This window comes from Tamandua tetradactyla, chromosome 15, assembly GCF_023851605.1.
Source record: "Tamandua tetradactyla isolate mTamTet1 chromosome 15, mTamTet1.pri, whole genome shotgun sequence".
NCBI classification, from domain to species: Eukaryota; Metazoa; Chordata; class Mammalia; order Pilosa; family Myrmecophagidae; genus Tamandua; species Tamandua tetradactyla.
This window is the reverse complement of record NC_135341.1, coordinates 55,538,108-55,550,263: the sequence shown is the minus strand read 5'-3', so window position 1 is coordinate 55,550,263 and position 12,156 is coordinate 55,538,108. Positions and strand designations below refer to the sequence as shown.

Here is a 12,156-nt window from a genome sequence, read left to right as displayed (position 1 = left end):
CTTTCTTTTCTTCTCAGTTAAACAAACAAATCTTGGCCAATATTTCTAAGTCATATTTGATGATAAAAACTTACAGGATCATGGATTGAGACAATGACTAGTGTATCAAATGCTATCTGATAGTTTCTCTCAGCATATTCCATTTGTGGTGACATATACTATTCGCATTCATTTATGTTGGTGGGCACAATCTGACAGGTGATCATTTTCTCTTTTCTAGCAACACACAAACTTTTAAAATGATTTTAATAATCTTAATTAAAATAAGCTTGGATTTCCAAGTCAGTCAAATGTCCAAATTGCATATTATTTCCTGCCCTTCCCTAAAGCCTTATATATTTTAAACAGGCTTTAGAATATGATTGATTGCATGGCTGTATTTCAGTTCTATAAATTTTGAGTTTAAAATTCCAAAATTATTTCCTTATGCAAAGTGGCAATGCAGACAGCAATCCTACAGAGTGTAGAATCATTTTTCTTCTGTATAGCTCCTTTTTATAGAAATGGGCAACCACGCACACACACACACAAAACAAAACATGAATTTAGTCCATCTGAAAAAGCACTCCAGCTCCCTAATTCCACTTTTGAAGGAAAAGGCAGAGGCAAGTTTACATTATCCCAGAAAACTGAATGGATGGCTTTATTTGGTATCTTCAAGAAGCTTCTCCTTCCGTAGGGGATGTAGGTGTTGTTGGAGAAACTGTAACTGGTTTTCGTGTAATTCTGTCTAGTTCTGCATGAACATCTGATAGGACAGGCTTCTGGCCTACATTGAAGGAAAAGGAAAACAACAAGATTTAGATATAAGTCAAATTATCTTTTTCACCAATATATCTTCATTTATAAATTGTAAGCAGTTTCTTTAGCTTTATCTAGCACACTAAGTTATATCAACATCCTTAATTTAAAAATAAAATATTGGGGTCTGTTACTAAATGACGATAACACTGACACCTATCACTTAATCTAATATGAAGTCTAATCACAGCAATTTTCAACTTGAGCAGGCAAGAACCAGCTAAGAATTCTTCCCAGAGGTAAAGATTGTTTCTGATGAATGTGCTGTTAAGATTGCAGAGTCTAAATCTCAGCGTTTCTAATTTAATAGGTTTGGGGTGGAGCCCAATATCTGCATCTCTAACAAGTTCCTGAAAACTAACGGTCTCTGTTAGTCATACAGAAGTAGAAAAAATTAACATGAACCACCACGTGAAATGATAACAGAGCAAATCACTGACATGTCCATATGATTTATTAGTGGATTAGTGTCAGGGTAAACTGGGAACCTTCTCTGATTATCTAAGTAAGGTTCTGGTCACTTAGAGAGAGTGCTGTTAATGAAAAGTGACACATGGCCACAAAAGAACAAATATTATATAATCTTGCTGATATGAAGTAATCAGAATAAGCAAATTCACCGAGTCAGAATATAGAATATAAGTTACAAAGGGCCTGGGTGGGAATAGGGAATGGAGAGTTAATGCTTAAATAACTCAAATAGATTTTCTATTTGGGTTGATGAAAAGTTTTAGTAGTAGATGGTGGTGATGGCAGCATAACATTGTGAATGTAATTAACAGCAATGAATTAAGTACTTGAAAGTGGTTAAAAGGGAAAATTTGGGGTTGATTGTATGTTATTAGAATAAAAATACCCAAGAGAAATGAAAACCTATGTTTATACACAACTTGCACAGAAATGTCCAAAGCAGTATTATTCACAACAGGCAAAATGTAAAATCAACATAAATGCCTATCAACTGCTGGACAATAAAATGTATACATATAAATAAGTAAAATGCAAGTAAATTGTAGCATATTCATACAACGTAATATCATTCAGCAATAAAAACGAAGTACTGGGCGGGCCACGGTGGCTCAGCAGGTAAAGAGTGCTTGCCTGCCATGCCCGGTGCCTGCCCATGTAAAAAAAAAAAAAAAAAAAATGAAGTACTAATACATGATATAAAACTGATAAACTTCAAAAACATTATGTGAAAAAGCCATACACTGAATGATTCCATTTGTATGAAGTGTGTCCAGAACAGACAAATCCATAAAGACAGAAAATAGATTAGTGGTTGCCCTAGGAAAGGAGGAGGATGGCAGAGGAGTAATTGCTACTGGGCTCAAGGTTTCCTTCTGGGGAGATGAAAATATTCTAAAATTAGATAATGGTAATGGTTGCACAACTCTGTAAATACACTCAAAACCACTGAATTGTACATTTTAAATGAATGAACTTTATGAAATATAAATTATATTTTAATAAAGCTGTAAGAAAAAAAGCGACTTGCTCCAGGCAACTATACCTGACTTTTTGGCAGATGGTGGCAAACCACTGCTTCCACTTCCAGCCCCACCTCCAGGGCTACCACCTCCAACACCAGGGCCTCCCGGGGAGCCAGTCTTTTTACTCAGCAAACTATTGAAGAAATTTGCTAGGACACCTTCACTTGTAGCTCCAGCTATAAAAATAAGCACTTTTACTCAAAACATTAACTATTTCCACAAATTACTACAGTAATTGCACTATTAAACAAAATTGCACTATTTTAATAAACAAAATTTAATAGCTGTATATTCCAAACTCAATTTTAATTTGCTCTTTTGCGGCTGAGTAACTTCTAAGCAAATCATAAATAAAACAAAATATGAGTAACCTTTAAGGGTATAAGATCATTACTTTTTAAAGTCAGAATTTTAGTTTTAAGAGACCAAAGGCATTGCAAAGTAATAAATGTTAGATGCTAGCATATCCCCCTTTTGTAAGAGAGTTTTTGAAAATAGTACTTTTGAAAAACACTCTGCATTAAATATTACAAAAAGTTACTGGATCCTATATGAAACCAGTAGAAGTTCCAAGAGATAAATAGCAAAGGATAGCAATAAACAATTCATACTAAGGGAAAAGCTCATATTAGTTACCAATTAAAGAATGTTAATTAGGTTGCATTCTTTTTTTGCAACATTCAACATTAATGACATGCAAAGTTGAATAATTCATGTGAAAAACATTAACAAAAGGATTAAAAATGTACAACTTCTTTGACCTAATAATATCACTTATACTAACTATTCCTCCCACTGAAATAGCTATCATACAAATAGGTTTTACTTTATTAATATCAGATCACTTATAATAGTGTAAATATGAATTTTTGATTAAACAGAAAACCTTTCATAAAGCTTATATCATAGAAATGACATGTTAAGAATATATTGTAAAATGGTCACAGTCTGATTAATTACGAGATCATATCTACAGAGATACAGACTAGAAGGTATTGTGCAGAAATGAAAGTAACTATGGTAAAAGGTAGGATTCTAGGTAAATTTCCTTCCACTGCAAAATATATTGTGTTGCTTTCTCCAAAAAGAGAGAAAGATACCTTTCATGTTTGGATCAATTTTTTTTGACCCAGCAGGGATGGGTGACACACTGGCAACATTGGATGACACAGATCTGTTTGGTGTTCGAGGGGAGCCTCCTGGGACTCTTGGTGAGGCATCCTACATAAAAATAGAAAATACACAATTACAAAGTTCTGAAATTTTCAATTTCACAACAGTTGTTATAAATAGAAAATGCTTTACAACTGTCCCACATCTGTTCTACTAGTACTTCTATACTGCAAGTCATTAACAAAAACGTTAACAATTGTTTTAATTATTAGAGGATACCAGTAAGTTTTAAAATACTAAATTTTCCTTCACTGGAAAGAGAAGAATCTACTGATTAATGAGATGTGGGTAAGAGTATAAACCTGGGAGTCAGATGGGGGTTCCAATCCAGATTTGCATCCTACGGCTAACTAATCTTTGGCAAGTTACAATCTCCCCCAAAGCCTCCATATCCCCATCTGCCTCATGAGACAGTTTTGAAGATCTGTGAAATAACACATAAATGGCTCAGCATAGTAACTGACACATGACAAATGCTTGCAAAATAGAACTTTACATGATTTAAATATTCTAAAAGGGAGTGAAGCTTATCTTTTAAAACCTCACAAAACAAATCTAGAAGAATTCTGAATTCAAATTTATATCAAAGCACACTAATATGAGATACATGTATAGGATTAAGAAAAAATAACTGCAATAAAATGTTTTGCATTTTATTAACTTTGTCAAAATCTGTAGTACTCACCACAGGCCTTCCAGCTGCAGTTGGTGGTTGTTTTGCTAAAAGGGACTGAAAAAAAAACAAAAGATTTTAGTTTAGACATTCATAGCAAGTATTGGGTTTTTTTTTTTTTGAGCATCAATCTGTTTTTATTATATTGTACTTGATGAAAACGTTAGTAATATCAATGGTAGAAAAGGGGAGAAACAAGGGTGAAAGGACAAATTCTATATAGGGATGCTCATGGGAGACAGATGAAATCTTTAGAAATTGGTTACCAGTAGACAGAGCTACAAGAGGGCAGATAACACCTATGATGAAAAGAAAAAATGTCTTATTTCCTAGATTCTTTTGTGGCCAAGCTATCAGCTTCTTTATTGCCTTTGATGCCTTGATGACCACTGAAGTATTTGTTCTTTGGGAAGGTTGATCAATCATCTCAAAATCTTTTCTGTTGACAAAACCTTTTTCAGAGGTCATTTTCCATCTATTTTCTTTCCAGTTACCAATCTATTCTGTTATTCCTATGGTGACAAACTTACTATTTGTTTCAATGATAAGTTTATCTATGTTTTGACTCTTTGCTTGTCAACTGCTGTGTGGGCTGCCTACAGTTCTGCTCTTTGGTTTAACTGCCATCCAGTAATCATCTTGATTATAATTAGAAGATTGCCAGGTCCCCAATAAACTAAAAATCCTATTTGTATGTCATCTGTCTCATTATATTTGCAGCTGCAATCTATATCAACAGTTATAGTCTATTCTCAGCATCTGCCAGAACCCTGTTCTCGTCGGTCCCAGGAATTCACATCAGCCTTTTCCAATAGGTCATTCCCAGCGTCCAGACTGGGGAAAGGGGGTATCTATGGTCTCCATATTAACATACGTTCAAATAAAATAAATGCAAGAACTGCCCATTAACCACATTAGTCTGCATCTGTTACAATTTCATACCTGTAGCTTCATAAGAAAAACTTGGTCATCTTCTGCCACAATTTCTTTCTCATGCACAAACTGAAAGAGCAATGCACAAATAAGTATGTTTATATTTAATGCTAAAGCCATTAGTAACTTATTCCCTAGATTATATTAATTCAAAAACAGTTCAAGAATATGAATACTACCTATACTTTATACACATGGGTAAGTTGCCCAATCCAATGCCCTAATGGTAGACAGAGCTGTAAAATAACATTCTATGATTGTATAAATGTTCTACAACTGTACTATTCAATATAGTAGCCACGAGCCACAAGTGGCAACTGAGCATTTGAAATGTGGCTAGTATGATTAAGGAACTGAATTGTTCATTTAATGTGATTTTTACTTAATTTACATTTAAAAGCCATTTTTGGCTAAGGACTATTTTATTGGGCAGCATAATCCTATAGCCATAGGTACATTAATCATGCTTATAAAACATGGCAAACAATAGTCCAATGTTTTCAAAGGGCCAGTAATATTCTAGTGAGTGAAATTCAGCTTACCTATGGTTACCCTAAAATAAAAATACAATGGCTCTTTTCTCTGCTAATTACAAAAAAGGAATTGTAAAAGCTTCTTGCTTCTATTCTTGCTGTGTAATGCACTCCCAAATCTATTTTCCATAAAGTAACCAGAGAGATACTTTAAATGGCTGTCAAATCACATCACTTGTTTGCTCAAATCCTCTAATAAACTTTCATATCGAAATAAAATCCAAAGTCCTCATTAAAATCTAATGTTCCATAAGATTTTAATTTTGCCTCTCATCTCTACCACCTTGGCCCTCATAACAACTCTCTCCATTCTCTTTGGCCTCCTCACACACTCATGCCTCAGAGCATATATATTTTCTGTTTCCTCTCCCTTCAATAATCTCCCCTCTTATCAGACATGTTTCCTAACCACCCCATCCTTCCTTGTCCAGTTCCAGTCCATCCATTCACTATCTCCTCCTGTTTTATTTTCATAGCACTTATCAAGACTTGACAGATGATAGAGGTAATGGTTTATTCCTTGCATCATACTCTCACCCAGCACTTAAAACAGTGCCTATTTGAGTTGGTGCTAAAAAAATATTCATGGAATCAATAAAAGAAAAAAGAAAACTTAAGGTACAACTGAGTTGGGGGGGGGACATCAGGGAAGATGACCGACTAGAGCAACTTGAGATTAGCCTGGCTCCATGGAAAAGGTAGAGAAGGGACAGAGGGGCAACTGAGGTGGCAATTCAGGAGTGCAGTTGAGCTGGGAGGGCCTTCTGCACCACATGCGGCAGCCCCGGTTGCACAGGCCGAGGAACTGAGATGAAGACAGCTGGAGCCTGGCGTGGAGGTGTGGAGTGCTGGAGCGTGCAGGAGTGTACGAGTGGGTACCTGGGACTAGGAAGTAAGCCAGGCCATGTTCCTTGGGTGCGCTACCCTCACCAGCGCAGCCCCGTGACTGGTGACTCACCCCACACCCCACGCACCTGAACCCCCCTCACCCGCTCCCATTCCCCATGCTCCAGGCATCCCCACCTCACCAGCCCACAGTGCATGTAACCTGCCCCACACACCCATGCCAAGTACAGCCCAACCCACCTCTCTTCACCCATCCTAAGCACTACCTATCCCTCCCTGTTCCCTGCAGGCTGTTACCAGCGCATAAAGGTTGCAGGCAGTAACCTCCATACCTAGGCCACCCCTGCCCCTCACCCATAGTGTCAAACAGCCTCACCCCGCCCTCTCTTGAGCTCAGTGCATTCATTTAAGGCACTCCCAGGACCACGCATGTGCACGGGCCCTGAATCACATCATTCAGCTCTGGAAACTGCACATTATAGCAGTCCCAGAACCGCACATGTGCACAACCCTCAGCCTCACTTTCCAGCTCTGAGAAAGCGCTGACCTGTGCAGTTGGGTCACATCTGCCCCCAATCCATGAAGGCATAAGGCTGACCTGCTGCCATAGCTCTACACATGCACACAAAAAGCCCCGTGCCTTTGACCAGTGCACACCAGGGTTACATCCCCCAGACCAGTGCCCACGCACAGCTACATCCTCCCTGGCCACTGGGCACCCACATTCACAAGAACCAGGTTAACACCCGCAACCTGCACCCATACCTGCCCTGAAACAAATCACTGTACTCAGTGCTCCACCCCATGCCCTGTTTCCTGCTGTACAACCATCCCTCAAACACAAGGCCTTAGACTACTGAAAGAAATCAACTCTCAAAGTAAATCAATCAAGATATCTACATGTGACGAAGGCAGCAGAAGATCACTAAGCACATCACAATGCAGACAGATATAACCCTGCCTAATGACCAAATTAAAACACCTGAGGAGACACAGGCATTGAAACAACTAATCAAAGAGGTTCATACAACTCTACTTAATAAAATAAGTGGGACAGCAGATGACATAAAGGAGATCAAGAAGACAGTAGAAGAGCACAAAGAGGAATTTGAAAGAATAAACAGAAAAATAATGGAAATCACAGAGCTTAAAGACTCTGGTGACCAAATAAAAAACATACCAGAGGCACACAACACCAGATCTGAAGAGACAGAAGAAAGAGTAAGTGACACAGAGGATAAGATAATTGACTTCAAAGACTCAAAACAGCAAAAGGCAAAAAAGATGGAAAAAACTGAATGGGAACTCAGGGAAATGATAGACAAAACAAAGTACACATACATAAGAATCATTGGTGTCCCAGAAGGAGAAGACAGGAGTAAAGGGCTACAAAGAGTAGCTGAGGATAAATGGAGGGAAACTTTCCAACCCTCATAAAGGACATAAATATACAAGTCAAAGAAACCCAAAGAACTCCAAACAGAATAAATCCAAACAGGCCTTTCCCAAGGCACATACTAATCAGTCTGTCAAATGTTGAAGAGAAGCAGAAAATCCTGAAAGTAGCAAGAGAAAAACAATCTATTACATATAACGGAAATCAAATAAGACTGAGTTCAGACTACTCAACTAGCATCCTGGAGGTGAGAAGGCAGTGGTATGATATATTCAAGATCCTGAAAGAGAAAGACTTCCAGCCAAGAATTCTGTACCTAGCCAAAATGTCCTTTAAAACTGAGGGAGAGATTAAAGCTTTCACAGACAAAGTAGTCCTGAAAGAATTTGTCAACAAGAGACTGGCCCTATAAGAAATACTAAAAGGAGTTCTGCCAGCTGAAAAAAAAGATAGGAGAGGGAGGTCTGGAGGATGGCACAGAACTGAAGGTACCACTAAGGGTAATTCAAAGAATACAAAGAGAAAGAGTGAAAAGAATATATAGATCTGACAAATAAAATATAAAAGCTAAGATGGTAGAATCAAGAAACATCTTTTCAGTAATAACTTTGAAAGTTAACGGACTAAACTTACCAATTAAAAGATACAGATTGGCAGAATGGATTAAGAAAGACAATCCAGCTATATGCGGCTTACAAGAGACTCATCTTAGACACAAGGATAAAAATAGATTGAAAGTGAAAGGATGGAAAAAGATCTTCCAAGCAAATTGTAACGAAAAAAAAAAGCAGGAGTAGCTACACTAATATCGGACAAAATAGACTTTAAATGTAAAGACATCGTAAGAGACAAAGAAGGACAGTATATACTAATTAAAAGCTTAATTCACCAAGAAGATATAACAATCATAAATACCTATGCTCCCAATAAAGGCGCTCCAATGTACATGAGACAGACACTGGCAAAACTGAAGGAAGCAATAGATGTTTCAACATTAATAGTAGGAGACTTCAATACACTCCTCTCCTCTATAGATAGAACGAGACAGTAGATCAACAAGGAAAGAGAGAAGTTAAATAACTTGATAAATGAATTAGACCTAATAGACATATACAGGTCATTGCTCCCCAAAGCACAAGTTTATACACTCTTCTCTAGGGCTCATGGAACATTCTCCAGGATAGATCACATGCTGGGGCACAAAACAGGTCTTTATAAATTTAAAAATATTGAAATTATTCAAAGCACTTTCTCTGATCACAATGGGATGAAGCTGGATCTCAATAACCACCAAAGAATGAGAACATTCACAAATATATGGAGATTAAATAACACACTCTTTAACAACCAGCTGGTCAAGGAAGAAATTGCTAGAGAAATCAGCAGCTATTTGGAGATGAATGAAAATGAGAATGCAACTCATCAGAACTTATGGGATGTGGCAAAGGCTGTGCTGAGAGGGAAATTTATTGCCTTAAATGCCTAAGCAAAAATCGAGGACTTAAAAGCAAACTTGGAGGAACTTAAGAAAGAACAGCAAACTAATCCCAAAGCAAACAGAAGAGAAATAACACAGATTAAAGCAGAGATAAATGAATGGAAGAACAAAGAATAATAGAATCAATAAAACCAAAAGTTGGTTCTTTGAGAAATTCAATAAAATTGATGGGCCACTAGCAAGACTGACAAAGAAAAAAGGAGAGAGGATGCAAATAAAATCAGGTACAAGAGAAGGATGCCCACTGTCACCACTATTATTCAACATTGTGCTAGAAGTTCTAGCTATAGCAATCAGGCAGGACAAAGAAATAAAAGGCATCCAAACTGGAAAGGAAGAAGTAAAACTCTCATTATTTGCAGATGATATGATACTATACTTGGAAGATCCTGAGAAATCTACAGGAAAGTTACTTGAGCTAATAAATTCAGCAAAGTGGGGATATAAAATTAATGCGCAAAAATCAGTAACATTTCTATACACAAGCAATGAGCTAGTTGAGTCATTTAAGGAAAAAATTCCATTCAAAATAGCAACTAAAAGAATCAAATACTTAGGAATGAACTTAACAAGGGACGTAAAGGACTTATACACAGAAAACTACACAACATTGGTAAAAGAAATCGAAGGAGATCCAAATAGGTGGAAATACATTCTGTGCTCATGGATAGGTAGGCTGAATATTTAAGATGTCAATTTCCCCAAAGTGATCTAAAGATTCAACAGAGTACCAATAAAAATTCCAACAACCTACTCTGACGATTTGGAAAAGCTAACTACCAAATTCAACTGGAAGGGAAAGAGACCCCAAATACCTAAAAGCATCCTAAAAAAAGAAGAATGGAGTAGGAGGATTAACACTCTCTGACTTTAAAATCTATTTCAAAGCCACAGTGGTCAAAACAGCATGGTACTGGTATAAAGACAGATGCACTGACCAATGAAATCGAATCAAGAGTACAGAAATAAACCACCAAATCTATGGTCAACTGATTTTTGACATGGCCCCCAAATCCTGTGAACTGGGACAAAATAGTCTTATCAAAAACTGGGCATGGAAGAACTGGATATCAATAGCCAAGAGAATGAAAGAGGAACCCGATGTTTCACCTTATACAAAAATTAACTCAAAAGTGGATCAAACACATAAATATAAAAACTAGCACCATAAAGGTTCTAGAAGAAAACGTAGGGAAACATCTTCAAGACCTGGTAATAGGAAGTAGCTTCCTAAACTTTACAGCCAAAGCACAAGCAACAAAAGAAAAAACAGATAAATGGGAACTCCTCAAAATCAAATACTTCTGCAACTCAAAAGACTGTCAAGAGGCAGACAACTCGACGGGTGAAAATATTTGGAAATCACATATCAGACAAAGGTTTGATTTCCTGTATATACAAAGAAATCATTCAACTCAATAACGAAAGAACATACAATCCAATTACAAAATGGGCTAAAGATATGAATAGGCATTTTTCTGACGAGCAAATACAGATGGCTCAAAAGGACATGATGAGATGCTCATTTTCACTGGCTACACGGGAAATGCAGATCAAAACTACAATGAGATACCACTTCACATCTATAAAACTGGCTGCTATTAAACAAAAAGGAAACTATAAATATTGGAGAAGATGTGGAGAAACTGGGACACTTATACACTGCTGGTGGGAAGGGACAATGGTGCAGCCATTATGGAACACTCTGGCGGTTCCTTAGGAAACTAAATATCAAGCTGTCCTATACTATATACTAGCTGGTATATACCCAGAAGAGCTGAAAGCAATGACACAAACAGACATTTGCACACCGATGTTCATAGCAGCATTATTCACAATCGCCAAAAGATGGAAACAAACCAAATGCCCATCAACAGATGTGTGGATCAACAAAATGTGGTATATACATACAATGGAATATTATGCAGCACTATGACAAAATGATGTCCTGAAGCATATGACAAGATGGATGAGCCTTGAGGACATAATGCTGAGCTAATTAAATTAGCCAGATACAAAGGACAGATACTGTACGATCCCACTTATATGACCAGCAAAAAGGTATAATCAGAGACTTATAATACAGAATAAGGGGACTTAGAGATACACAGAAGCTACAGATGGGTGAACTGTTAGTTAATGACGCTGAACTCCAACGTAAGGGGATAGGAGCGAAGGTGATTCTCTAATGGGTCTAGAAGTAATATTACCATGTTGAAGATGAACAAAATTGAAAGGGGTTATACAGACCTATGGATCCCACTAACACACTAGGAATATGAATGAGTTCTTTTAAGAATTACTTCAAAGATATGATTCTTGTATAAGGGTAAACTGCTTTTGCATGCTATGAGCTATGTTCAAAAGGAAACCATCAGCACTACCAAAGCAACAGTAGAGGTAAATAATGGGGTGAGGGACAAGAGTTAAGAGGAGGTTTAGATTTCCTATTTGGTGAGGGTGTGTTTATTGGTTTTCTGTCTTTCGGTAACAATGAAATTATCTAAAATAAAGAATGTTGATGGACTGTGGACTTTGGGCCCTATACATAATGCCCAATGTATGCAGGTGGCTGAAGGATGCACTGACGGAGAAGTAGAATGGCGACGATGGTGTATACTTATGAATGAAGACTGTGCTGCTACAAAAAGGAACAATGTCGTGAGGCATGCAACAATGTGAATGAATGTATGGGACATTTGGTGAGACAAAATAAGCCAGAGACAAAAAAATAACAATGGTATGGTCACCTTTAGAAAATGCTTATAAGAAAACAGGGGACTAGATTACAAGCTTTTAGAGCAAACAAA

General features: G+C 37.2%; 1 protein-coding gene across 1 annotated transcript in view; it reads right to left on the bottom strand.

Annotated features, from left to right (window-relative positions):
• Positions 1-610: 610 nt before the first annotated feature.
• The window catches only part of DYNC1LI1 (dynein cytoplasmic 1 light intermediate chain 1), a 58,823-nt gene continuing 47,277 nt past the window's right edge, over positions 611-12,156 (bottom strand). The window contains exons 9-13 of the mRNA XM_077129910.1: positions 5,083-5,142; positions 4,153-4,197; positions 3,395-3,515; positions 2,315-2,470; positions 611-769 (exon numbers count right to left, since the gene is read on the bottom strand). Of these exons, the coding sequence (XP_076986025.1) occupies positions 657-769; positions 2,315-2,470; positions 3,395-3,515; positions 4,153-4,197; positions 5,083-5,142 (495 nt within the window). The 3' untranslated portion in view covers positions 611-656. The remainder of the gene's footprint in view (positions 770-2,314; positions 2,471-3,394; positions 3,516-4,152; positions 4,198-5,082; positions 5,143-12,156) is intronic.